The following is a 21,981-nucleotide window of genomic DNA, read 5'->3' as shown; positions in this document are numbered from 1 at the left end:
TATAGTATAATGACATGTTCATGGAGCGGAGATATTTTCGGAGGTATCCGTGTCCTTTTTTCTCCATTAATAAGAGAAAAGTAGCTATATAAAAGAGAATAATAAAATATTGCCACTGAGGGTGAGTTTAAAAGTGTAAAAAGGTACAGTATAACGCAGCATGGCAGTTAAAGGACTAGGCAAACCAGATCAAGTATATGACGGTTCCAAAATCAGGGTCGGGATCATTCATGCCCGTTGGAACCGTGTTATTATCGACGCCCTTGTGAAAGGTGCCATTGAAAGAATGGCCTCCCTTGGTGTCGAAGAAAAGAACATAATAATTGAAACTGTTCCTGGATCTTATGAATTACCTTGGGGGACGAAGAGGTTTGTTGACAGACAAGCAAAGTTGGGAGAACCGCTAGATGTTGTAATTCCTATTGGTGTGCTTATCAAAGGTAGTACCATGCACTTTGAATACATTTCAGATTCCACCACTCATGCGTTGATGAACTTACAAGAAAAGGTTGACATGCCCGTCATTTTTGGCCTCTTAACTTGCATGACTGAAGAACAAGCTCTGGCCAGAGCCGGCATCGATGAAGCACACTCCATGCACAACCATGGTGAAGATTGGGGTGCTGCTGCAGTGGAAATGGCTGTTAAGTTCGGTAAAAATGCTTTTTAAGAAAGCGCAGAGAAATCTATTTTATATATGTGTATATAGTCACTATAGAAGAAGCCCGCTCTTTGATTGTTTCCTCTTACGGTGCTTCAGTGCATCTTTCATCTTGCGCCTCATATCACGAGTCCAATTGCCTCTGTTAGCCCAGAACTCCTCATCCCAGTTCGATAGTATTGTTTCTTTTCCAGTAGCCCTTACTTTACTCAACTGTGTTTGCCCCACTAAAAATGGCGATTGTGAATGGGGGAAAAATAAGAAATTTTTGGTATCTTTATCTTTGGATATTTGTGATATGGGAGACGTGAGACCTACATTGTGAGATTTACTTACTTTTTCCTCCAGTTGGTTCACGTCAACATCCTTCGCATGATCAATATCATTATCAGAATGTTCAATTAACTTGAATTGTGATACTGGTTCTGCTTCAGTGGGGTTGAATAGGTTTCTCAGCGTCTCAGTGTTGCTTATTGTACCTTGACCAATTTCCTTGGTGAAAGTCGGAATAAATTCATGGTCCTCCTGCACGTCAACACCGTCGTCGTCATGTTCTGTCTTTTCTTCTGAAACATCTTGTGGTATGGTGCTCTCGTCTTCCGGCTCATTTACCTCGGGTACTTTTTCCATTTTAACATTCTCATGTTTGGAAGCGTCTACTTCCTCTTCTTCATGTTGGGCTATGGGCTCCTCGTCGGAATCATTCAACGCTATTGGTTTGTCGAAATCAAATCCTTTTAGTAGGTCATTCAGAATAACATTATTTTTCTCCTTCTCTTCTTCTGACATGTGTTCATCGCTGTCCATCTCCCCATTACCAGTATTTTCAACTTGTGACACTGTTAGCTGTTTCAGTCCATTTTTGAATCTAACAGTTCTGGCGGTACGACTATAATCCAATCTATCAACAATGTGGTTATACCCGTTTTTCCAGAAATTATTTGTAAACTTGTACACAAGGTCGTTCAATTCTTTGTTCCTCTCATAACCCCATAATTTAGTCTTATAACATTTATAGACTTTCAACGACCCATTGACATTAATCCTGAACGTAACGTTTCTCAATTGACTCCTTTTCCTTGGTGCCTCCCTCATCCTGCCAGCAATAACTTCCTTATGATCTTTCCAGCTTTTCGCTACATTTTCCATTTTCTTATAATGTTGCCAATTCTTTTTTTTCATTTTCATCTTTAGTATGATATCTTCCTTGAGATCCTTTGCATGTTGTACCGCCCAGGTAGTTTCCCAATTCGGCTTTGCTTCATCAACCTTCAAAATGTTCCCTTTAAACTTAACATTATTAAAGCTCTTTCTGAGCTTGTTAAAATCTGCGTCATCATTAAACTTCACATCAATAAATGCAAAATGGTTGTGTTTTTCAAATTGAACATCTTGACAATCTCCGAATTTACCAAATCGGTCTAGGAGTTCCGAATAACAGTCGTCTGCGTCATGGAAAATATTCCCAACAAAAATTCTCTTCTGAATCACTCTATTCATCGTGTATTTTTTACTTAGTTCTCACCCCAGATGCAATCTAAAGTGATATGGGTCCATAGCAACTTTGTTAATTAACATGGATGTCGTAGCTCATCGCTATATTTTTGAAAATTTTCACGTAATCGATTGTCCGTTACCCGTAATCTGACTTTTTCCGAATGAAAAATTATTCACTTTAAAGGAAAAGAAGATAATATTATGGTATATAGTTGTTATTGAGCCATAAAGTCTTATCAAGCGATTACTTCTCCGCATAGTTCCAATTGTCTGGTCCATTTGTGTTGGGAGCAAGAAAAAAAACATGACAAACGCAATAAAAGTCGAAGGCTACCCGTCTATGGAATGGCCCACGTCCTTAGATATCCCATTAAAAGCTTCGGAAGAATTGGTCGGTATCGATTTAGAAACCGATTTACCGGATGATCCCACCGATTTGAAGACTCTGTTAGTCGAGGAAAATTCTGAAAAGGAACATTGGTTGACCATTGCTCTTGCTTATTGTAACCATGGGAAAACAAACGAAGGTATTAAGCTGATTGAAATGGCCCTAGATGTTTTTCAAAACTCTGAAAGGGCTTCATTACACACTTTTCTGACTTGGGCACATTTGAATTTAGCGAAAGGACAATCGCTTAGTGTGGAAACAAAAGAGCATGAACTCACACAAGCTGAATTAAACTTAAAAGATGCTATTGGATTCGATCCTACATGGATTGGAAATATGTTAGCCACGGTTGAATTGTACTACCAGCGCGGTCATTATGACAAGGCTTTGGAAACCTCTGATCTTTTTGTAAAGAGTATTCATGCTGAAGACCATAGGTCTGGTAGGCAATCCAAACCCAATTGTTTGTTTTTACTGCTAAGAGCGAAATTACTTTACCAGAAGAAAAACTATATGGCCAGTCTGAAAATTTTCCAAGAATTGTTGGTTATAAACCCTGTTTTAAAACCAGATCCTCGTATTGGAATTGGTCTGTGCTTTTGGCAGTTAAAGGATCCTAAGATGGCCATCAAATCGTGGCAGAGAGCTTTGCAACTAAACCCAAAGAACACGAGTGCCTCAATCTTAGTATTATTGGGTGAATTCCATGACTCTTTAACCAATTCTACAAATGACAAAACTTTTAAGGAGGCTTTTGCAAAGGCGTTGACTGACCTGAACAATATTTTCTCCGAAAACCAGCATAATCCTGTTTTATTGACACTATTACAAACTTATTACTACTTCAAAGGTGATTATCAGACTGTTTTGAATATCTATCACCACAAAATTTTAAAAATGAGCCCCTTGATAGCCAAAACAGTTCTATCGGAATCTTCATTCTGGTGCGGTAGAGCACATTATGCATTAGGTGATTATCGTAAATCATTCATCATGTTTCAAGAAAGCTTGAAAAAAAATGATGACAATCTCCTCGCGAAATTAGGGCTGGGTCAAACTCAAATAAAAAATAACTTGTTAGAGGAAAGTATCATTACGTTTGAGAATCTTTATAAGACAAATGAAAGTTTACAAGAATTAAATTATATCTTGGGTATGCTTTATGCGGGCAAGGCCTTTGATGCTAAGGCGGCCAAAAACATTCCTGCCAAAGAACAAAGCAACCTAAATGAAAAGGCCCTAAAGTATTTAGAGAGATACCTAAAATTAACGCTTGCTACAAAGAATCAATTAGTTATTTCCAGAGCTTACCTTGTCATATCCCAACTTTATGAATTACAAAACCAATATAAAACTTCATTGGATTATCTTTCCAAAGCTTTAGAGGAAATGGAGTTCATTAAGAAGGAAATTCCGCTGGAAGTACTCAATAATTTGGCATGTTATCACTTCATAAACGGTGACCTTGTGAAGGCCGATGATCTCTTCAAACAAGCGAAGGCAAAAGTTAGTGATATGGATAAAAGTGTAAATATTACACTTGAATATAACATTGCTAGAACCAATGAGAAAAACGATTGTGAAAAATCGGAATCTATATATTCCCAGGTGACGTCTCCACATCCAGCTTATATCGCAGCAAGAATAAGAAATCTATATCTCAAGTTTGCACAGTCAAAGATTGAAGATTCAGATATGAGTACGGAAATGAATAAATTATTAGAGTTAAAAGAGTCTGATCTGGAGATCCGGTCATTTTATGGCTGGTACTTGAAAAATAGTAAGGAAAGAAAAAACAATGAAAAGAGCACAACTCATAACAAGGAAACTTTGGTAAAATATAATTCCCACGATGCATACGCCTTAATTTCTTTGGCTAATTTATATGTGACTATCGCCAGAGATGGAAAGAAGTCCAGGAATCCAAAGGAACAGGAAAAATCAAAGCATTCTTACTTGAAAGCCATTCAGTTATATCAGAAAGTTTTACAAGTTGATCCTTTTAATATTTTCGCTGCTCAGGGTCTTGCAATCATTTTTGCAGAAAGCAAAAGGTTAGGACCCGCTCTGGAAATATTGAGGAAAGTAAGAGACTCTTTAGACAACGAAGATGTTCAATTGAACCTTGCCCATTGCTATCTGGAAATGCGTGAATATGGTAAGGCCATCGAGAATTATGAACTAGTTTTAAAAAAATTTGACAATGAAAAGACAAGACCACATATTCTGAACCTATTGGGTAGGGCTTGGTACGCACGTGCTATTAAAGAAAGATCTGTGAGCTTTTATCAAAAAGCATTAGAAAATGCTAAAACTTCTTTAGATCTATTTGTTAGAGAATCTTCTAAGAGCAAGTTCATCCATAGCGTTAAGTTTAATATTGCTTTGTTGCAATTTCAAATAGCAGAAACGCTAAGAAGATCAAATCCCAAGTTTAGGACGGTGCAACAAATCAAGGATTCCTTAGAGGGTTTGAAGGAGGGTCTGGAACTGTTTAGAGAATTGAATGACTTGAAAGAATTTAATATGATTCCTAAGGAAGAGCTAGAACAGCGTATTCAATTGGGTGAAACCACTATGAAAAGTGCATTAGAACGTTCTTTGAACGAGCAAGAAGAATTTGAGAAGGAACAAAGCGCCAAAATTGATGAAGCCCGTAAAATCTTGGAGGAAAAAGAATTAGAAGAGCAAGAAAGAATGAAACAGGAGGAGGAAGCCAAACGTTTGAAGTTAGAAAAACAGGCGGAGGAGTATAGAAGGCTACAAGACGAGGCACAAAAGTTAATCCAAGAGCGTGAAGCCATGGCTATAAGTGAACACAATGTTAAGGATGATTCAGATCTTTCTGACAAAGACAATGAATATGACGAAGAAAAACCAAGGCAAAAAAGAAAGAGATCGACGAAGACAAAAAATGACGGTGAACCCAAGAGAAGGAAGGCTGCTAAAAAGACTGTCTCTGATAGCGACGAGGATGAAGATGATGTGGTGAAAAAACCTTCCCACAATAAGGGCAAAAAATCTCAACTATCGAATGAATTTATTGAAGATAGTGATGAGGAGGAAGCTCAAATGAGCGGTTCGGAACAAAACAAAAACGGCGACAACGACGACGACAATGATAATGATGATAACGATGGGTTGTTCTAAGAAGAGGTGAAAACTAGAAACAAGACTTTAAAAAAAATAGTAATATTATACTGTTATTGCCTTTTTTTATATAGTTATTTTATATAGTGTATTTCTAAAGAAAAAATGTGTTATTTCTTGAACATCCACCCTTTCGTGTCCTTGTATGATTCATGCGACTTTTTATATATTTCCTTCTCCATTTCCTCTAGTTTCAGTAAAAATGTACTAGTTGCTATATTAGTGTTGGCTGAATTTTTTCCAGCCGAACTTAGATCAATAGATAAACTACTAGCATGATGATTAAGTTCTTGCGCACGTTGCAGAAGTAACTCACTAACCACATTGGCCAGTTCTTTTTCACTGAACAACGTTATCCATTTTATGGCCAAACTGAAGAAATGCGAATTTATCGAATGCAAGTCCAGGGCCACCGGATCTGTCTTTATAGCATTCATAACTTTGGTAGAAAACATGTCTGGTGGCAAGAGTTCCACAAATGGCACAGGTTCTTCATCTATCAGGGCTTCGTCACCACCTACAATTGCCAGGATCCTTGCTAACCAAAGCGGCAGGTTTAGTTTAGTGTTTTTTGTTATGGGTCGTCCTGGGTTGTTTTCCAAATAACCAAGACCCGGGATATCATATTGAAATTTACAAGGAAAATCTGTCCCATCTGCCAGAACATCATCAATGTCATAGTATCCCATTCTGCCTATGCTTGCCCTCCATTTCTTTTAAAAACATAATCTCAAAAGCAAGGTTGGCATCAATTCCATTGCGATTTTCACTACGTGTCGGCATTTATCTCGGAGAACCCGAAGCGATGGGTATATCATTCACAAATATAAAAGGGAAGTGACTCCAACAACTGAAAGTCCGTTCTCTCCCTCTAATCACTTCAAAGATCTCAACAAGTAATATAGTCAATATGGTCTGTGATACAGTAGTGTATCACCCCTCCGTGACGAGATTCGTCAAATTTCTAGATGGTTCAGCTGGTAGAGAAAAGATTCTGAGATTGCTACAGTATCTAGCAAGATTTTTAGCAGTACAGAACTCTTCTATCTTAGCCAGGCAATTACAAGTGCAATTCACCACAGTTAGAAAATTTTTGAGGTTTTTAAAACCTTTGAACCACTTACAGGCTGCTGCTAAGTTTTACGACAACAAGTTGGCCAGTGACAACGTTGTTAGAATCTGCAATGTTTTGAAAAATATATTTTTCGCTGCATACTTGTCGTTAGACCAGGTCAACCTTTTAAGAATTTTGAAAGTAATTCCTGTAACCATTCTTACCGGTAAGAAAATACCTCGTTGGTCCAATTGGTGTTGGCTGTTTGGCCTTCTAAGTGGTCTGGCTATGGATCTTCGTAAGATCCAAACGTCGCATGCCCAAATTTCTGCCTTCGTGAAGGCAAAATCACAAAGCCAAGGTGATGAGCATGAGGATCACAAGAAGGTATTAGGTAAAGCTTATCAAGACAGATACTCTGCGTTAAGAAGACTATTCTGGGATGCCGCAGATTCGTTCATCGTCCTCAACAACTTGGGGTATTTGTCCAGTAACGAAGAGTATGTTGCGCTGTCTGGTGTTGTCACTTCTATTCTTGGTATGCAAGACATGTGGAAAGTTACCTAGTTTTTTTCTTATTTTATTTTTTTTTTCATTTGTCTACTCTCTGCTTTTATATGATTCGGCCCTTATCTATAATCTAATTTTTACGTATATGACCCAATATTCCATGTTCCTACCTGTGTAAGATTCCAACTGACAGTGCTTCCTGTTATTTGCTCCATTTATGACTCTTATATAAATAATGTGATTATTATGACACTGATCTGTGCAGTTACCCGCTAATGATGCCTGACGAACATCAATCATGAAGAAGTACTAAGATGATCGACCTATGCAGAGAAAGGAATGAAAAAAGTGGCCTTCAAGAGAATTAGAAAGAATTAGTGACGGTTAATTTGCGCCTATATCCTTTAGAGATGAGTGCCAATAGTCCGACAGGAAACGACCCTCATGTGTTTGGTATTCCTGTGAACGCAACACCATCCAATATGGGTTCGCCAGGCAGTCCAGTTAACGTACCACCTATGAACCCTACGGTAGCAAATGTGAATCATCCCGTTGTGAGGACTAGTAGTAATAATAATGCCAATGAAGGTGCTAGGACTTTAACCAGGGAACAAATACAGCAATTGCAGCAAAGACAAAGATTATTGCTACAGCAGAGGCTACTCGAACAACAGAGAAAACAGCAAGCATTACAAAACTATGAGGCTCAGTTCTATCAAATGCTTATGACGCTAAACAAAAGACCGAAAAGACTTTACAATTTTGTGGAAGATGCAGATTCAATTTTGAAAAAATATGAGCAATATTTACACAGTTTTGAATTTCATATCTATGAGAATAATTATAAGATTTGCGCTCCTGCAAATAGCAGATTACAACAGCAGCAAAAGCAACCTGAGCTGACTAGCGATGGTCTAATATTAACCAAGAATAATGAAACGTTGAAAGAATTCTTAGAGTACGTCGCCAGAGGAAGGATTCCCGACGCTATTATGGAAGTCTTGAGGGATTGTAATATTCAATTCTATGAAGGAAATCTTATTTTACAAGTTTATGATCATACGAATACAGTTGATGTTACCCCTAAAGAGAACAAGCCTGATTCAAATACTTCTTCTTCCCCCCCTTCAAATAATGGTAGCACACAGGACAATTCCAAGATTCAGCAACCGTCCGAACTCAATAGCGGTGTAGCAAATACAGGCGCCAACACAACCAATAAGAAGGCCTCCTTCAAACGACCTAGAGTATATCGAACGTTGTTGAAGCCTAACGATTTAACTACGTACTATGATATGATGTCTTATGCAGATAATGCACGGTTTTCCGATAGCATTTATCAACAGTTTGAATCTGAAATATTAACACTTACTAAGAGGAATTTATCACTAAGCGTTCCATTAAATCCATATGAGCACCGGAACATGTTGGAAGAAGCAGCCTTCTCAGAACCTCATTGGGATGACCAAAAAAAATCCTTTGTTCACGAACATCGTGCTGAGTCCACGAGAGAAGGCACAAAGGGAGTTGTAGGGCATATCGAAGAGCATGATGAATTTCCACAACATAGTTCGAATTATGAACAGTTGATGTTAATCATGAATGAACGCACAACAACAATAACCAACTCCACGTTTGCCGTTTCACTAACCAAGAATGCGATGGAGATTGCAAGCTCTAATTCTAATGGTGCCCGTGGAGCTTCGTCCTCAACTTCGAATTCCGCGTCAAATACAAGGAATAACAGTTTGGCCAACGGCAACCAAGTAGCTTTAGCAGCGGCGGCGGCGGCGGCGGCAGTGGGATCCACCATGGGTAACGATAATAATCAATTTAGCAGGCTGAAATTTATTGAACAATGGAGAATAAATAAAGAAAAGAGAAAACAGCAGGCTTTAAGTGCAAACATCAATCCGACCCCTTTCAACGCTAGAATATCGATGACAGCTCCGTTGACTCCACAGCAACAGCTACTACAAAGACAGCAGCAGGCCTTGGAGCAACAGCAAAACGGTGGAGTCATGAAAAACGCAAACAAAAGAAGCAGCAACAATGCTGCTGGTAACAATAATAGTAATAACAATTTAGACAAACCAAAGGTCAAGCGACCCAGAAAAAATGCGAAAAAGAGTGAGAGTGGTACACCGGCTCCTAAAAAGAAAAGAATGACTAAGAAGAAACAGAGCGCAAGTAGCACGCCCTCTTCCACTACAATTTCATAATTTACTTAAATAGAGTTATCATTCCTAGTATATATATATAATATATATATACTTTGTATTAAAGTACATCATTATAAAAAAAATTCTCACTTGTGGATGTTACTTCTGTGCTCAAGCAAAAGAATCTTTTGGCTCATTTTCTAGAAGATATTTTATTAGTTCGTAGATATTTTGTCTATCATTGACTGTATGAATCCATATACCATAGACCTCATGTTTCAAGTTCTTGATAATGACCAATTCGTCTTTCACTTCCACCCCCATGCACTCTAGTGGATTATGTGCATCCTCTTCAGCATTGAATACTTTCCTCTTATTTACGACACTATTGGGAACAATTCCCATGGAAAAATTGTCAGGGTTGATTCGGTTTAATATGATCAATCCGTAATTGTATATGTCCTTTCCGCTTAAGGTTTTACCACAGTTATAGGTTAACGAATCATTATTTTTACAACCGTTCCCATTTCCATTGCTATTCCTGTTGTTATTTTCGGCGCCATTGTTTGTTTGAATGTTATTACTACCATTTTGCGAATCAAAAATATCTACTTCTTGTGGAGAAACGGGCAAAAGGTTCGTATTTTGCGAGACGTCTCTCAAATATATGGCTAAAACACCTTGGTATTCTAGTTTATTCCATTCGTCCTTCTTGAAGTCCCATTTATACAGTGACGCATGTGGTGTGTGGAAAAGTAGTTGCTTTATTTTGGGATCGTACCTCCCAATAACGTTGAAATTTAAGGCTTTTCTGTAAAATTCTAATTGTGTGGCAGAATTTTCTGCTGCTGTTGCTGCTCCGGTCATTGCACACAGCTTTTCTTCCGATGTGGTGCTCCAAAGATAGATACTTCTCTGAATGTTTCTCTATTGTTTTCTCTTCAATTTTTCTTCTCTTTCTAGCTTCGCGGTTTTCGCAACATACCAAATTATTCATATATATATATAAGGGAAAACAAGTATAGATGTAGCAGGTAATAAATTTATTGTAATAACATTAACCTACATAGAGTTATTTATTTTCATCTAAAGTTTATATTCTGCCCTCAAATTTTAAAATCTGGGAGGCAGTGTCGTCAATGGTCTCTTTCAAGTTCCTGAATTTGAAACCTAATAATTCCTTACTCTTCTTATTGTCAAGAGTAGCACCAAGAGTATTATGAGTAGCACCGGAACCTTCTTTACCCACCGGAATCTTACCTTTTAAGACAGGGAAATCTTCATTGAGGATATCCAAGACATCCTGCATAGTAAATCTACCTTCTGAGACAATTAATCTTTGACCAATTGTCTCACTCTTTTGGAAGGCCACTAAATGAGCCTTTGCAACATCACGAACATCAATATATCCACCAAACAGTTCGGGTATCTTGTCCTCAGGTGATAAATGCATCAAGCTGTTGACAAGTTCACAAGATGTGTTCAAGTGCTTCTTCACATCTCTGTCAAACATTTGCGGACCGAAAACATAAACTGGATTAACGGCAGTTAATTCGAATTTTACAACGTCTTTATTCTCCTCTAAAAATTTCCAACCTGCTTTTTCAGCAAACTTCTTAGAACCGCAGTAGGCGTTAATTGGGTCACTTTGGCAACTCTCCCAGGTTGCCGGATTCCAGGATTCTTCGTTAAATGTTAAAGACTTATCGTTTTCTTTTGCCATATCGAAAACAGCTGCATAAGAAGAAGTGAGAACTACACGTTCTACAGTGTCAGCAGCATATTTCTTAATGGAGTTCAGAATTCCCTTAACACCGTTCACAGCAGGAATTAATAAATCGCGTTCGCTGTCACTGATATCAAAGCAAAATGGAGAGGCTGTATGTAGGACTATCTTGATATCCTTGCCGTGCTTTTGAAAAACATGGTCAAATGCATCCAGCTTAGATATTTCTGGAACGATTTCCATGGAAAGGTTTGGGTTATTACCAAAGGCTTTCATTAAGTTCTCGGCCTTTTCTTGACTTCTAGCAGAACCGATGACCTTATAGTCATCTTTCAATAGGAGATCGACAATGTGTTGGGCAATGAACCCGTTAGCACCTGAAACAAAAACTGACATAATTTAATATTTACGGCCGTAAGATACTGTGCTTCTGCTTTTGCATATCATTTACAGCATATTGATGGTGCACAGGATCGACTTTCCTTCCCTTATATAGTTGCTTTACTAGGGGTTCCATTTTTCAATATTGATCGGATTTTTCCTTTTTTACCACGGAAGATCGACTTCCGCGAGAAAATTCTGTGTATTAGTAATGTGTATATAATTCTATTCAATTACGTAATGAACATTCTAATGATATACTTCTTTAGAATATTTCATCTGTGACAACGAGTTTTGCACAATGGAAGTGAGGGTCAATTATTAAATGAGAAGGCGTTGCAGTATTGATATTAATAAGGAACAATATAATATGTGAGATTACCTCTATACGAACGCTCACTATTTATGAAATGAGGTTATGGCTTACACTGACGCCGCAGAACATATATACGAACATAATATAATAAAGATGTAATTTTATTGTACTTCAAACCTGCAAATATGAAATAGTTAAATCAGTGATCTTGTTTCGTATTTTTTAATTATGAACTACAGTAATTGCTGAAATGCAAAAATGAAGGGAGAGGAAGTTTTTTTTCATGAAACGTCAATGGTGTCAGTAGGTGGGTATATGGTGTATGCATTATACAGCGTGTGGCCTGTTATTATGACCACAAGCGGCACCGAGAACCCGAATATGTTTGGAAGAAACAGGCTTGCAGAGGAAGTAATGTTTGATGGAAGTAAGCAAGAAAAATGATAATGTTTGTATTATCATCTTTCTCGCAGAGGTTTTCGTCTGCACAATAACGCTTCTTTAGCAGCTTTAATCACGTTTCCTCTAATTTCAGCTGTTCAGCTGTTCAACCCTCTTATTTGGTTAGAGGAAATGATTACCAACCAAGAATGGAAATTTTGTGCTTTTGTTCGTTTCCCCAACCTTTATCCTCAATGCTTTAAAATGGTTATATATTATTCTTATTCAATAATTTTATATATTTATTTATGGAGCTAATAAAACGCTATATCGCCTTCTAGGTGAACAGAAGAATTAAGGTGCCGAACAATTACATATTTACTTGACAATAATGGAATATTTACAAGGTTTATCGAAGTATTTGAGTGATGTTTCATATGGTAAATACAATCTAGTTTCGTATTAGTAGCCAAAACTCTCGCTGTGTAAATAACACTCTTCGACATTTTTGCTGGAAAAAACCTTGGCTTGTAAACTTGCCACGGAATTTCCAACGATATATCTGAGGCTATCAGAGCCTGAACAAATGAAGCAGTTCCTGAACCCAATTTCGTAACCATTAATGACTTGATTCAAATCAGGTTTGGAAGAAATAATGGTGACGATACTTTTATATTCGTTTTTGGATTTGTCCAAAGTTGAACTTGACTCAGTATTATCCTGACCGAATTCGGTACCTTTTTCTTTTTTAGCTAAATCGGATTGGTCACTGGTAGTATCTGCTATTCGAGAAAGAGTTTTAGTAGTATCAGGGACAGTACTGCTGGAGCAGACGTAAATCCTAATCACAATTCTTCCATCCAAGAATAACTGGCGTAAATCATTTGAGAGTGTGTATATTTCGTCTTCAATCCATGATATATCCTCCCTATGTCTTACCAACCAGTCCAATGTAATACTTTCCAAGTTTGTCTTATGGAATATGGGGCCGTATTTTTGCAGGAAAGGTAGGCATGTAGATATTCCTGAACCAGAGCAAATCAAGTAAACATTGGTAAAACTTCTAACGTTTCTCTCGATTCCACCATAAGGCCCATCAATCAGAATTTTCTTCATCTCATCACGGCTTTCGTATAGTCTTTTAGTAAACCCTTTCTGGGCTCTAATCAATATTTTTACTCCGCCGGGATACTTTGCACTCGGGAAGATAGAAAATGGATGGCTAGAGATGACGTCTTTATCAATCGTTCTCACGAATATATGTTGACCTGGAGAGTAGGCCATTTCCACATCTTTGACGATTAATTCCACGCATCCTTCACCGACTACACTGACATTTGCAATGGTGGAAGCCATGAAGCTTCTACCAGGTCTTAAATAACCCTTCGCGGCCAGTCTGTAAAACAATTGCGCAAACCAAACCACAATCGTAGCAACCAGATACATATGAGAATTCAATTCGGGGTAAACGTGATAGAACAAGCTAATGTAAAATCCAACAGCTAAAATCCAGTGGACTTGTAAGAAAATCTCATAGATATATCGCCTGGCAACAGGTAGCGAAAATAACCATAGCAAGTTCAGAAATAAGATGGGTGGGACACCACTCCTCCACATGTCGGATGCCTTCCATTGCTGGTGCATTCTTTCATATCCTCCTTCATGTCGTGCTTGGCGTAAGAAGGGAATTACATGAACCCAGCTAAAGAATAAACAAAGAATGGATGCCCATTGATGGTATATATTGATTTTTTCATACGAAAGACCAACCAACCAACCTATGACGTTGACCTTCCCGGAAAGTGAAAATACAAACGGAACCAAAGATACTGCCATTATACCTGCACGAACAGACAAAGGCGGCGAACCAAATCCTGCACAGGGTCTGTAGAATGGATGAGGAACAAAGCAGTATAGAAGCGTGTATAAAGTGGCAGCCATTACTACTAAAAATGTACCCACGGATGTCGGAATACCTAAGTAAGAAAAGATCAACGTAGGAAATTTCCTATAGCAAATGTATCTGTTGAATGCGACAAGTCTCTTCATTATTCGGGCAAGCAATTCAGGAGGGGTAATCGGTGAGTCCTTCTTTTCTGGAAGAAATTCCTCACTGGAATCATAATACATAAATGCTAGTTTCTTTATTAAACACAAAAAAATTATTACAGCGATAAAGTAAGTGACAAATTTTCCGTATTCTTTTTGATATATCCAAGGTGTCGCTGCCTGCGATTCTTTTTTTAACTTGGCGTATAGTTCGGAGTGGATGTCAGCAATACAGCGGACACCATTGTTTAAAACCAAATCTTTTACTTCAACCATTGCCTTATTAATGTATCTAAGTATATTTTGGAATAAATTTGAAACATTTCTTTTCCTTCAATAAAAAACTTTTAGCATTGGTAATAAACGTATGGTTTATATGATCTTGAGAGCAAACGAGTGCATAATGAAGAAGTTCTTTCAGAGATCCTAAGAAGTGTATTTGCGCAAATGCTCGCGTATTAATGCGCAGATATACATCCAGCTTAAGTAAGAAATATGCGCGGTATATCCAGATGCGAGCACTATATTTGACACTTTTCCAAATATAATAACCTTGGCAAACGGGCTTTTCGGCTGCTTTTTACCGTAACGTAGATCGAGTTTTTCAATTTGCGCAGATCGAGGTTTTTCAACCGCATTTTCTACAACTAGCGAGCGCTTAATATGACATAAGGTAGTTTATGTCAGACACGACTTGGTACATGGTCATTACTCATATGTGAAAATACCCTCCGTGTTCATTGGACACCCCAGATACAGACACACGCTCTTGTAATAATGAAACTATAGTTGGCTAGTAAAATTGTCAGGTTGTCTTATTGATCGGAGATGTTTAGTACGTCGTGGGGTACAGATCCCCCTTTGCGGTTTAGAAAAACTTCCGCATCATCTCGTTATCTTCGTTTTGTGTTTAAAAGCATTATTGAATAACAAGAAAGTGCGCTACCGTGACTATAGGTATCTCGGAACGTCCGCGACTGAGATTTTAGTGAAATTGTCACCAGTTGTATCCAGATAAATTCGAAGAATATGATCTAATGCCGGGATATTGGTATTTTTAGTTTATTACTGTGTAAAGTCTCGCACAGGAGGTGTGTCAGGAAGAGCTACAAGGCAGGATATTGTCTAAATGAAAACCTCAGAAGATGTTGCATATATGGACGGACATAGTCAAAAACCATGAGTTATTTTTTTTATAATTCAATTGGTTAAACATGGCTTCGATGTTTAAATCATCTTTATTACGCTAGAGGCACGATGAAACTATTGTTATGACCAGCTCTTTCAGGTTCCTGTTGTCTTGGTATGTCGCACTAGGAGTACGCCCAATTAAGATATTGGAGCAAAAGAGCGAAATATTCTATAAAGCAAAATAAATGGGTGATGGGCCGATGTTACTTATCGGAAAACTAAATTTCGTTATTGTGTGGATGATTATCATGGGAAGTGTATAAACAATTGCAACCATTTTGACGGGAGAACATTTCACGAGCCTCCCTTCTGCTATCCTGTAATAGTGGAAAGCACTTATCAAACATATATATTGAACCTACATAGAATTAAGTGGGCAGGGTTAATTGTTCGCGATTTTTCCAAATACATGACGTTGTTGTTGGTTGCAATGGCATTTTGGGTGTAAATATGTCCGTGTTATGCAGAAAAATTTCGCTGAAGTTGTAAAGATGAATTCAAAAGAACTGTAATAGCTGTAGTATATCCAGCAGATTAACTCGAACATCTGTAAAGTAGCATATACTATCTTGTTAAGGATGGTATAGACAAGAGGTTCATATTTGATCGTTATTGCTTACCACAGAATCAGTATTATGCTTAAAGTTATGGTACGGCAAGACTAGGTTGACTGCGAACGTGTGTGGCTGTCAGCCCATTTGCAAATAGTGGTGGGATTGCCTTTGAGAGATTTATTGGTTCTTACTAATGTGGCGTAAAACGATAACATATTATGGAGGAAGGTGATCGACACAATATGAGTGCATTAGGTTCGATATCATGGGAGTAAAATATCGTTCTTGTGGTACGTGCCAGGTTCTTTGAGAACTCTGTCCTTAAATAATATGAATCTATATACGAGATTCTCTGAGGATCATTTTCTGGGGTTCCGACTTTGAGTTTGGTAAAATTAATCACAGGATAGTTGAATGGCAGGTATAAGATTTGTCGGAAATTTGACTCAGGGTCGGTGCAATAAATTCGACGAGGACATTTTTAACAGGTCAACAGTATAGCGAAGCGGAATGTTCTCTCTGTTTCCTCTTAACTTTGCATATGCAACTTTTACTGCACCACGAGTCCGGCTTTAGATGTGGGGTGCGCCATAGTCTTGGTTGAAGGACTGCATATTTCGGATTTTTTTTTCATTTCAGGGTCTCTGGAGAAAAAAAATCCTCGACAATCTACATTTCCTAAGGGGTACTTAAAAAGGGGAACATGAAATAATATACAAGCCAAGTACAATAAAATTCTATTCGTAGTTATGAGTTGAGAGTAGTATATCATAACGGTTTATTCTTTATCAGTACTTTATATACTAAGGCATAAATATGACAGAGACTCATCATGCCCCACTCCCAGATGAGTATCCTTCTTCTAGGCAGCCAACCTCCTCTACCTATTCTAGGTATAAAAAATTCGTTCTGCCATTAATTGGTTTATTTACGTTGGTTCTTGCGTACACCACCAACGTTGCCAAACCTGTCTCAAATTCCACTTTTCACGTTCCTGCCTCTCCACAATGTAAAAAACCCCAAGCATATCGTCCATCGTTTAACAAGTCTGTGAATTTGATTCTGAACGATAAGCAATTTAAAATAGACTCAATAAAAAAGTTGTCTGGCGCGATTCAAATTCCTACAGAAATTAATGACACAAACCCGCTTCCAGATGATGACCTAGAGTACTATTCAGAGTTTTTCAAACTTCACAAATATTTTGAAGAGACTTTTCCTCTTGTTCATTCTCATTTAAAGGTAGAAAAAGTCAACCAATTGGGCCTGATATATACATGGGAAGGTACAGATCCGAGTTTGAAACCAATATTATTTATGGCGCATCAAGATGTGGTGCCAGTTAATAGGGAAATATGGGATTCTTGGCAGTATCCACCATTCTCGGGTTACTATGAACAAGAAACGGATTATGTTTGGGGTCGCGGCTCCAATGATTGTAAGAATCTAATGCTCGCTGAATTAGAAGGTATAGAACAACTACTTACCGATGGTTACCGGACTAAAAGGACTGTTATATTATCTATGGGCTTTGATGAGGAATCGAGCGGTTTTATGGGCGCTAAAGCCTTGGCGCCATTTCTATTGGAAAGGTACGGTCCGGATAGCATGTTTTCCATTATTGATGAAGGTGCTGGGCTCTTAAGACTGGATAAAAATCTCTACATTGCAGCTGCTGTAAATGCAGAGAAGGGCTACGTCGATGTTAGGATTGCTGTTCATGGCCATGGTGGTCATTCATCAGTACAACCTGACCATACTACGATTGGTGTCGCATCAGAGTTGATATTTATGATGGAAAATCACCCATTTGAGTATGATTTCTCACTTGATAACCCTATCTATGATGTATTACAATGTGCCGCTGAGCACTCAAGTTTTTTGCCACCACATGTCAGAGAGGCAATCTTAAAAGCGCCTGTGGATGAAAGTAAAAGGAAGGTTTTGACGGAGTTTGCTGCATCGCACCCTGACATTCGTGACCTAATAAGAACAACTAGAGCAATTGACGTCATCAACGGCGGTGTCAAGGCTAATGCGTTGCCAGGATTGACCAGCTTTATTGTTAACCATAGAGTGGATATCCATTCATCTGTGAACGAAACTATAGAAAATGATTTGTACTGGGCCAGAGTTATTGCTGAAAAGCATGGCTATGGTTTGACTTTCCATGACGAAGTTATCATCCCGGAAACTAAACTTGGTCACATTTCTTTAGCAAGTGAAAAAATGTTAGAACCAGCCCCAGTATCGCCAACTGCAGGGCATGTTTGGGAAATTTTTGCAGGTACTGTTCAAAACCTGTTTCAAAACGAAATTCTGGCTGAGCAGAAAGATGCTGACGTTTACGTTACGGGTGGTTTGTTTTCTGGTAATACCGACACCAAGTATTACTGGGGATTAAGCAGAAACATTTATAGGTTCGTTGCAGGTATCTTTCCATTTGACCAACTAAGGACAATACATTCTGTTAATGAACATATTTCAGCATCTTCACACGTGTCAGCAGTCGCATTTGTCTATGAATATATCGTGAACGTCAATGAATACGGCCATGATTAATGGGCGAACCTTTTTATGTAATGTAAACTAGTGTATACGTTGAACACGTCTCAGTAAATCAGTTCATTGATATTAAAAAACTTATGACATTGCAGTCTAAGTGCAACACTTTTGAAGTTGAAACTTTATTCAACAATCAGCAGTTATAAAGAATTAGAATATTTTAATATAGGGGAGGGAAAGGTACTAAAATGGGATACAACTATCTGTGTATTTGTCCTTTTTTTTTTCTTGCAATACGTGTATTGAAGATTATGGCTGTAATATTATGCCTCTGAGATTATGGTCCAATAGATGTAGTTCATAAGTCTACTCGTACTGGGATGCGAGAGCTTCCTGCCATCTTTCTGCTTTAAAATGGTTACTCTGTGTCAATGATACCCGTTCGTAACAATTTGTGATGATCGTTAACAAAATGCTACCTTTCTTTTGTAATAGTGTTTGGCGACTCTGACACGCACAGTAATAATCTTTTTGTTAGTGGCCCATTGAAAAATCTAGATTTTTGTCCTGTGCTACAACATTTTATATGTCTTTTTTTCGCACACTGTCAGAAAATCACTCAAGTATGGTTTGGCCTAGTCCGTTCTTTTCGCCCATTAAAGCGCTATTAGTCTTATGTTGAAGGTTTCTTTTTTAATCTATCTGAATTTGAGTTTTCCTGTTATGCATATTGTAACCGAAAACTATCGCCGCACGTTCCGCTCAGCCGCATTGGCGTTACAACTATTCTTGAAATTCCATCAGTAGCATTGACCTTTCAAAGGTTATGTTGTCTTCAACTTATTTAATAAAACTAAGAGCTCCATTGACTTCTTTACTATTTATTGCTATCAAAAACCAAAAGAAATAAATGTAAGTGTCTAGGCGAAAAACTTGGTGGGAGGAAACGTTCGGTGTATATACAAATAAATAGTACCATTAATTCAATTGACAAAATATGTATGTATTTAAGTGTAATTTTGGAGTTAGTCCTATTTTTTTGCTCTTTTCTGGAATATGGTTTCTTCATTATTTGTGCTCGGTTCAATAAGGATACGGGTGATTCTGAAAAGTCTGATAAGCAACATATATCCCTAAATATAAATATAATAACACGGTTATGGTGAATTTTTCGTCCAGTTGTTTCAGCAGTGTTGTAAGATTATAAAACAAAAATTCTATAGTTCGATTCATTACTCGATATGAATAAAATGCACTGAACTACAGGTCCCGTGTGCAATTTTTCTGCAGTTTACGAAAATAGTGAAGTAGTACATTGTCATCAAAGCTTGAAATCATCTAATTCAATGAAAAAGAAAAATGTCAGTTTCCTTTTAAAAACATATACGAACAAATATTTACGGTATAGAAAAGAAATTCTGTGAAAGTAATGTGATTATTACAAATTACCGAGACAGCCACCAGGTATAACAGAAGCACTGTAAACGTCAGCGAGGTAGTAAAGGTAATTGTCGGTGTTTCTAACAGCAAAAGTTGCATTGTTCTGAGCATAGTCCACAACTTCTTCGAGGGTTTCCGCATACTCACCAACATATCCATCCATACTCATGGTAGGAACGTGCAAGTAACGATGTAGCATATCAATACCTGCGTAGTGTTTTGGACCGACATCAACAATAGTACCTTCGAAACAAATTGATGATAGTGGCTTTCTGGCAGTGTAGAAGTAATCACAAATAACAGTTTCAGCTGGGGCAGATTGACGGTGATGACCAGCGTAGTAGTTTGGATTAGCTGCGCACAAACCATCAACATCATCACATCTCATAAGCATACCACCCTTGGAAGCCTCCATCAATTGATCAAAGACACCCATGACGGTGAAAATGCTACCATTACCGAACCATCTTTTATAGTAAACGTCATCGACACCATAGTTCAAAAGTCTATCTTTACCATAGGCGGTGACTTCAGCGGTATCTTTAAAAGCTGCATTCAACATTCTGGCATTAGTCTCATTACAAGTTTGGTAAATGGTGGGAAAGGTTGCATGACTCCAACCCAGAACTTCCTGAGATAAGGAAGATTGTAATTCAACAGTAGAGTTGGTATCATAAGTAACTGGAGCACTTAAGGCCAGAGAAGCAATAGTTGCAAAAATCATAGATTTACCAGAAGAGAACTTCATAATGTTTAGTGGTTGTGTGTGGTTTTGGTTTTCTGTCTTAATTGCTTAATCTCAATTCCTAACTAGGTTATTTCCACGAATAAGAGTATTTTATTCTTGTTTTTATAGGTTTCTGGTTGATATATTGAGTGATCAGAATGTCACTTTATTCGAGAGCGTGTGCGGCGTCCACAGATCTCTTGTAGAGGGTTCAATCTACGGAAAAGAACAGTACTTCAACAGATTAATGATCTGGAAAAGAAACTATAATTTCTTTTTCTTCCAAAAAGGCTACATTCTTGTAAGCAATACGGTCAAAAGAACCTTCAGGGTTAGGACCCTGAAGGTCAATTATACAGAAAACCTTCAAGGACAGCGCTTCCGCCATGCTATTGTGGACAGCCAGCTACGGCTGATTCAACGGGCATTACGATTTTTACCTTTGGCTGGGATAAAGTTGGTTGTATGCTGTCCAAAAAGAAACGGCAAAAGCAACCACTGCCGTACGCGTGCTAAATGAATATTGCAAAACGTCACAGCTTAATGCTTCATTGACATTACGGCAGTGGCAGACCTTCATTTGGCATTTTACGATCAGTATTTCCTTTTCAGTTCATCTAAACACAGTCGAATCTTATCAGGCAATATTCTTAATATTTTTTTATTTAATTTTCCAGATTCTGAAAATTGTTTAGTTTTACCTTTTTCGGAGATTGTATTACCTCAAATGATTATGAAACAGGTGAATATTGGGTTAATCGTTGAGATTCCATTGTTGGTGAAAAATCTTTGCCATTATGTGTACAGAACATACTAGAAGATCTTATCAAGGGTATAAGAATCAATTATGTAGGATTATCGATTCTACATAATGGTATTTGGTATTATTGTTATTTCTCCTTTCATTTTATCTGTTGTCGTTCATTATCCTGTTACATTATCAACCTTTGCCTTTCAGCTTCCATTAAACTCGATAACTGATTCTCATCATCAATGTCGTCTTCACCGTATATGATAGTATACTAGTGGTAGCATGACGACTAGTCGATTGACAATAGTTGATTCCTATTCCAACAACCGTAACTCTAGAATAGGACTCGAACTATGCACCTCTATTTAAAAGGATGCGCTGTCGATAATAAACAAGAGCTTGCTTTGGTGCTATTGCAGTTTGTCGGATTTCAGTATAGACAAAACTATACGGTATCGTATTTTTTTATGATAAGGTTTATACCATCAACAATCGGATCGTGAAGACTACGCCTAATGAAGGCTATACAAGTTCGTTA

General features: G+C 37.8%; 11 protein-coding genes across 11 annotated transcripts; 5 read left to right on the top strand and 6 right to left on the bottom strand.

The window, feature by feature from the left end:
* Positions 1 to 160: 160 nt before the first annotated feature.
* RIB4 (lumazine synthase RIB4) lies at positions 161 to 670 on the top strand (the record flags this gene model as incomplete). Its single annotated transcript, XM_033913128.1, has 1 exon — positions 161 to 670. The coding sequence occupies one exon, from the start codon at positions 161 to 163 to the stop codon at positions 668 to 670; it is 510 nt and encodes a 169-aa protein (XP_033769019.1).
* Positions 671 to 712: 42 nt separating this feature from the next.
* On the bottom strand, positions 713 to 2,161 carry NOP8 (Nop8p; the record flags this gene model as incomplete). The annotated part of the gene is made up of 1 exon (XM_033913127.1): positions 713 to 2,161. One exon carries the CDS (start codon positions 2,159 to 2,161, stop codon positions 713 to 715), a length of 1,449 nt encoding a protein of 482 aa, XP_033769018.1.
* Positions 2,162 to 2,462: 301 nt separating this feature from the next.
* CTR9 (Ctr9p) lies at positions 2,463 to 5,696 on the top strand (the record flags this gene model as incomplete). Its single annotated transcript, XM_033913126.1, has 1 exon — positions 2,463 to 5,696. The coding sequence occupies one exon, from the start codon at positions 2,463 to 2,465 to the stop codon at positions 5,694 to 5,696; it is 3,234 nt and encodes a 1,077-aa protein (XP_033769017.1).
* Positions 5,697 to 5,806: 110 nt separating this feature from the next.
* PSF3 (DNA replication protein PSF3) lies at positions 5,807 to 6,385 on the bottom strand (the record flags this gene model as incomplete). Its single annotated transcript, XM_033913125.1, has 1 exon — positions 5,807 to 6,385. One exon carries the CDS (start codon positions 6,383 to 6,385, stop codon positions 5,807 to 5,809), a length of 579 nt encoding a protein of 192 aa, XP_033769016.1.
* A 221-nt stretch (positions 6,386 to 6,606) lies between these two features.
* Positions 6,607 to 7,317, top strand: PEX11 (Pex11p; the record flags this gene model as incomplete). Its single annotated transcript, XM_033913124.1, has 1 exon — positions 6,607 to 7,317. One exon carries the CDS (start codon positions 6,607 to 6,609, stop codon positions 7,315 to 7,317), a length of 711 nt encoding a protein of 236 aa, XP_033769015.1.
* A 353-nt stretch (positions 7,318 to 7,670) lies between these two features.
* SPT20 (Spt20p) lies at positions 7,671 to 9,482 on the top strand (the record flags this gene model as incomplete). Its single annotated transcript, XM_033913123.1, has 1 exon — positions 7,671 to 9,482. The coding sequence occupies one exon, from the start codon at positions 7,671 to 7,673 to the stop codon at positions 9,480 to 9,482; it is 1,812 nt and encodes a 603-aa protein (XP_033769014.1).
* Positions 9,483 to 9,593: 111 nt separating this feature from the next.
* Positions 9,594 to 10,289, bottom strand: DCP1 (Dcp1p; the record flags this gene model as incomplete). The annotated part of the gene is made up of 1 exon (XM_033913122.1): positions 9,594 to 10,289. One exon carries the CDS (start codon positions 10,287 to 10,289, stop codon positions 9,594 to 9,596), a length of 696 nt encoding a protein of 231 aa, XP_033769013.1.
* Positions 10,290 to 10,515: 226 nt separating this feature from the next.
* GRE2 (methylglyoxal reductase (NADPH-dependent) GRE2) lies at positions 10,516 to 11,544 on the bottom strand (the record flags this gene model as incomplete). The annotated part of the gene is made up of 1 exon (XM_033913121.1): positions 10,516 to 11,544. One exon carries the CDS (start codon positions 11,542 to 11,544, stop codon positions 10,516 to 10,518), a length of 1,029 nt encoding a protein of 342 aa, XP_033769012.1.
* A 1,144-nt stretch (positions 11,545 to 12,688) lies between these two features.
* On the bottom strand, positions 12,689 to 14,551 carry FRE7 (putative ferric-chelate reductase; the record flags this gene model as incomplete). Its single annotated transcript, XM_033913120.1, has 1 exon — positions 12,689 to 14,551. One exon carries the CDS (start codon positions 14,549 to 14,551, stop codon positions 12,689 to 12,691), a length of 1,863 nt encoding a protein of 620 aa, XP_033769011.1.
* Positions 14,552 to 16,836: 2,285 nt separating this feature from the next.
* Positions 16,837 to 18,582, top strand: SPAR_O00060 (M20 family metallopeptidase; the record flags this gene model as incomplete). The annotated part of the gene is made up of 1 exon (XM_033913119.1): positions 16,837 to 18,582. The coding sequence occupies one exon, from the start codon at positions 16,837 to 16,839 to the stop codon at positions 18,580 to 18,582; it is 1,746 nt and encodes a 581-aa protein (XP_033769010.1).
* Positions 18,583 to 19,963: 1,381 nt separating this feature from the next.
* ZPS1 (Zps1p) lies at positions 19,964 to 20,713 on the bottom strand (the record flags this gene model as incomplete). The annotated part of the gene is made up of 1 exon (XM_033913118.1): positions 19,964 to 20,713. The coding sequence occupies one exon, from the start codon at positions 20,711 to 20,713 to the stop codon at positions 19,964 to 19,966; it is 750 nt and encodes a 249-aa protein (XP_033769009.1).
* Between the last annotated feature and the right edge of the window lie 1,268 nt (positions 20,714 to 21,981).

This window comes from Saccharomyces paradoxus, chromosome XV (assembly GCF_002079055.1).
Source record: "Saccharomyces paradoxus chromosome XV, complete sequence".
NCBI lineage: Eukaryota > Fungi > Ascomycota > Saccharomycetes > Saccharomycetales > Saccharomycetaceae > Saccharomyces > Saccharomyces paradoxus.
This window is presented reverse-complemented; position numbering and strand designations above follow the sequence as displayed.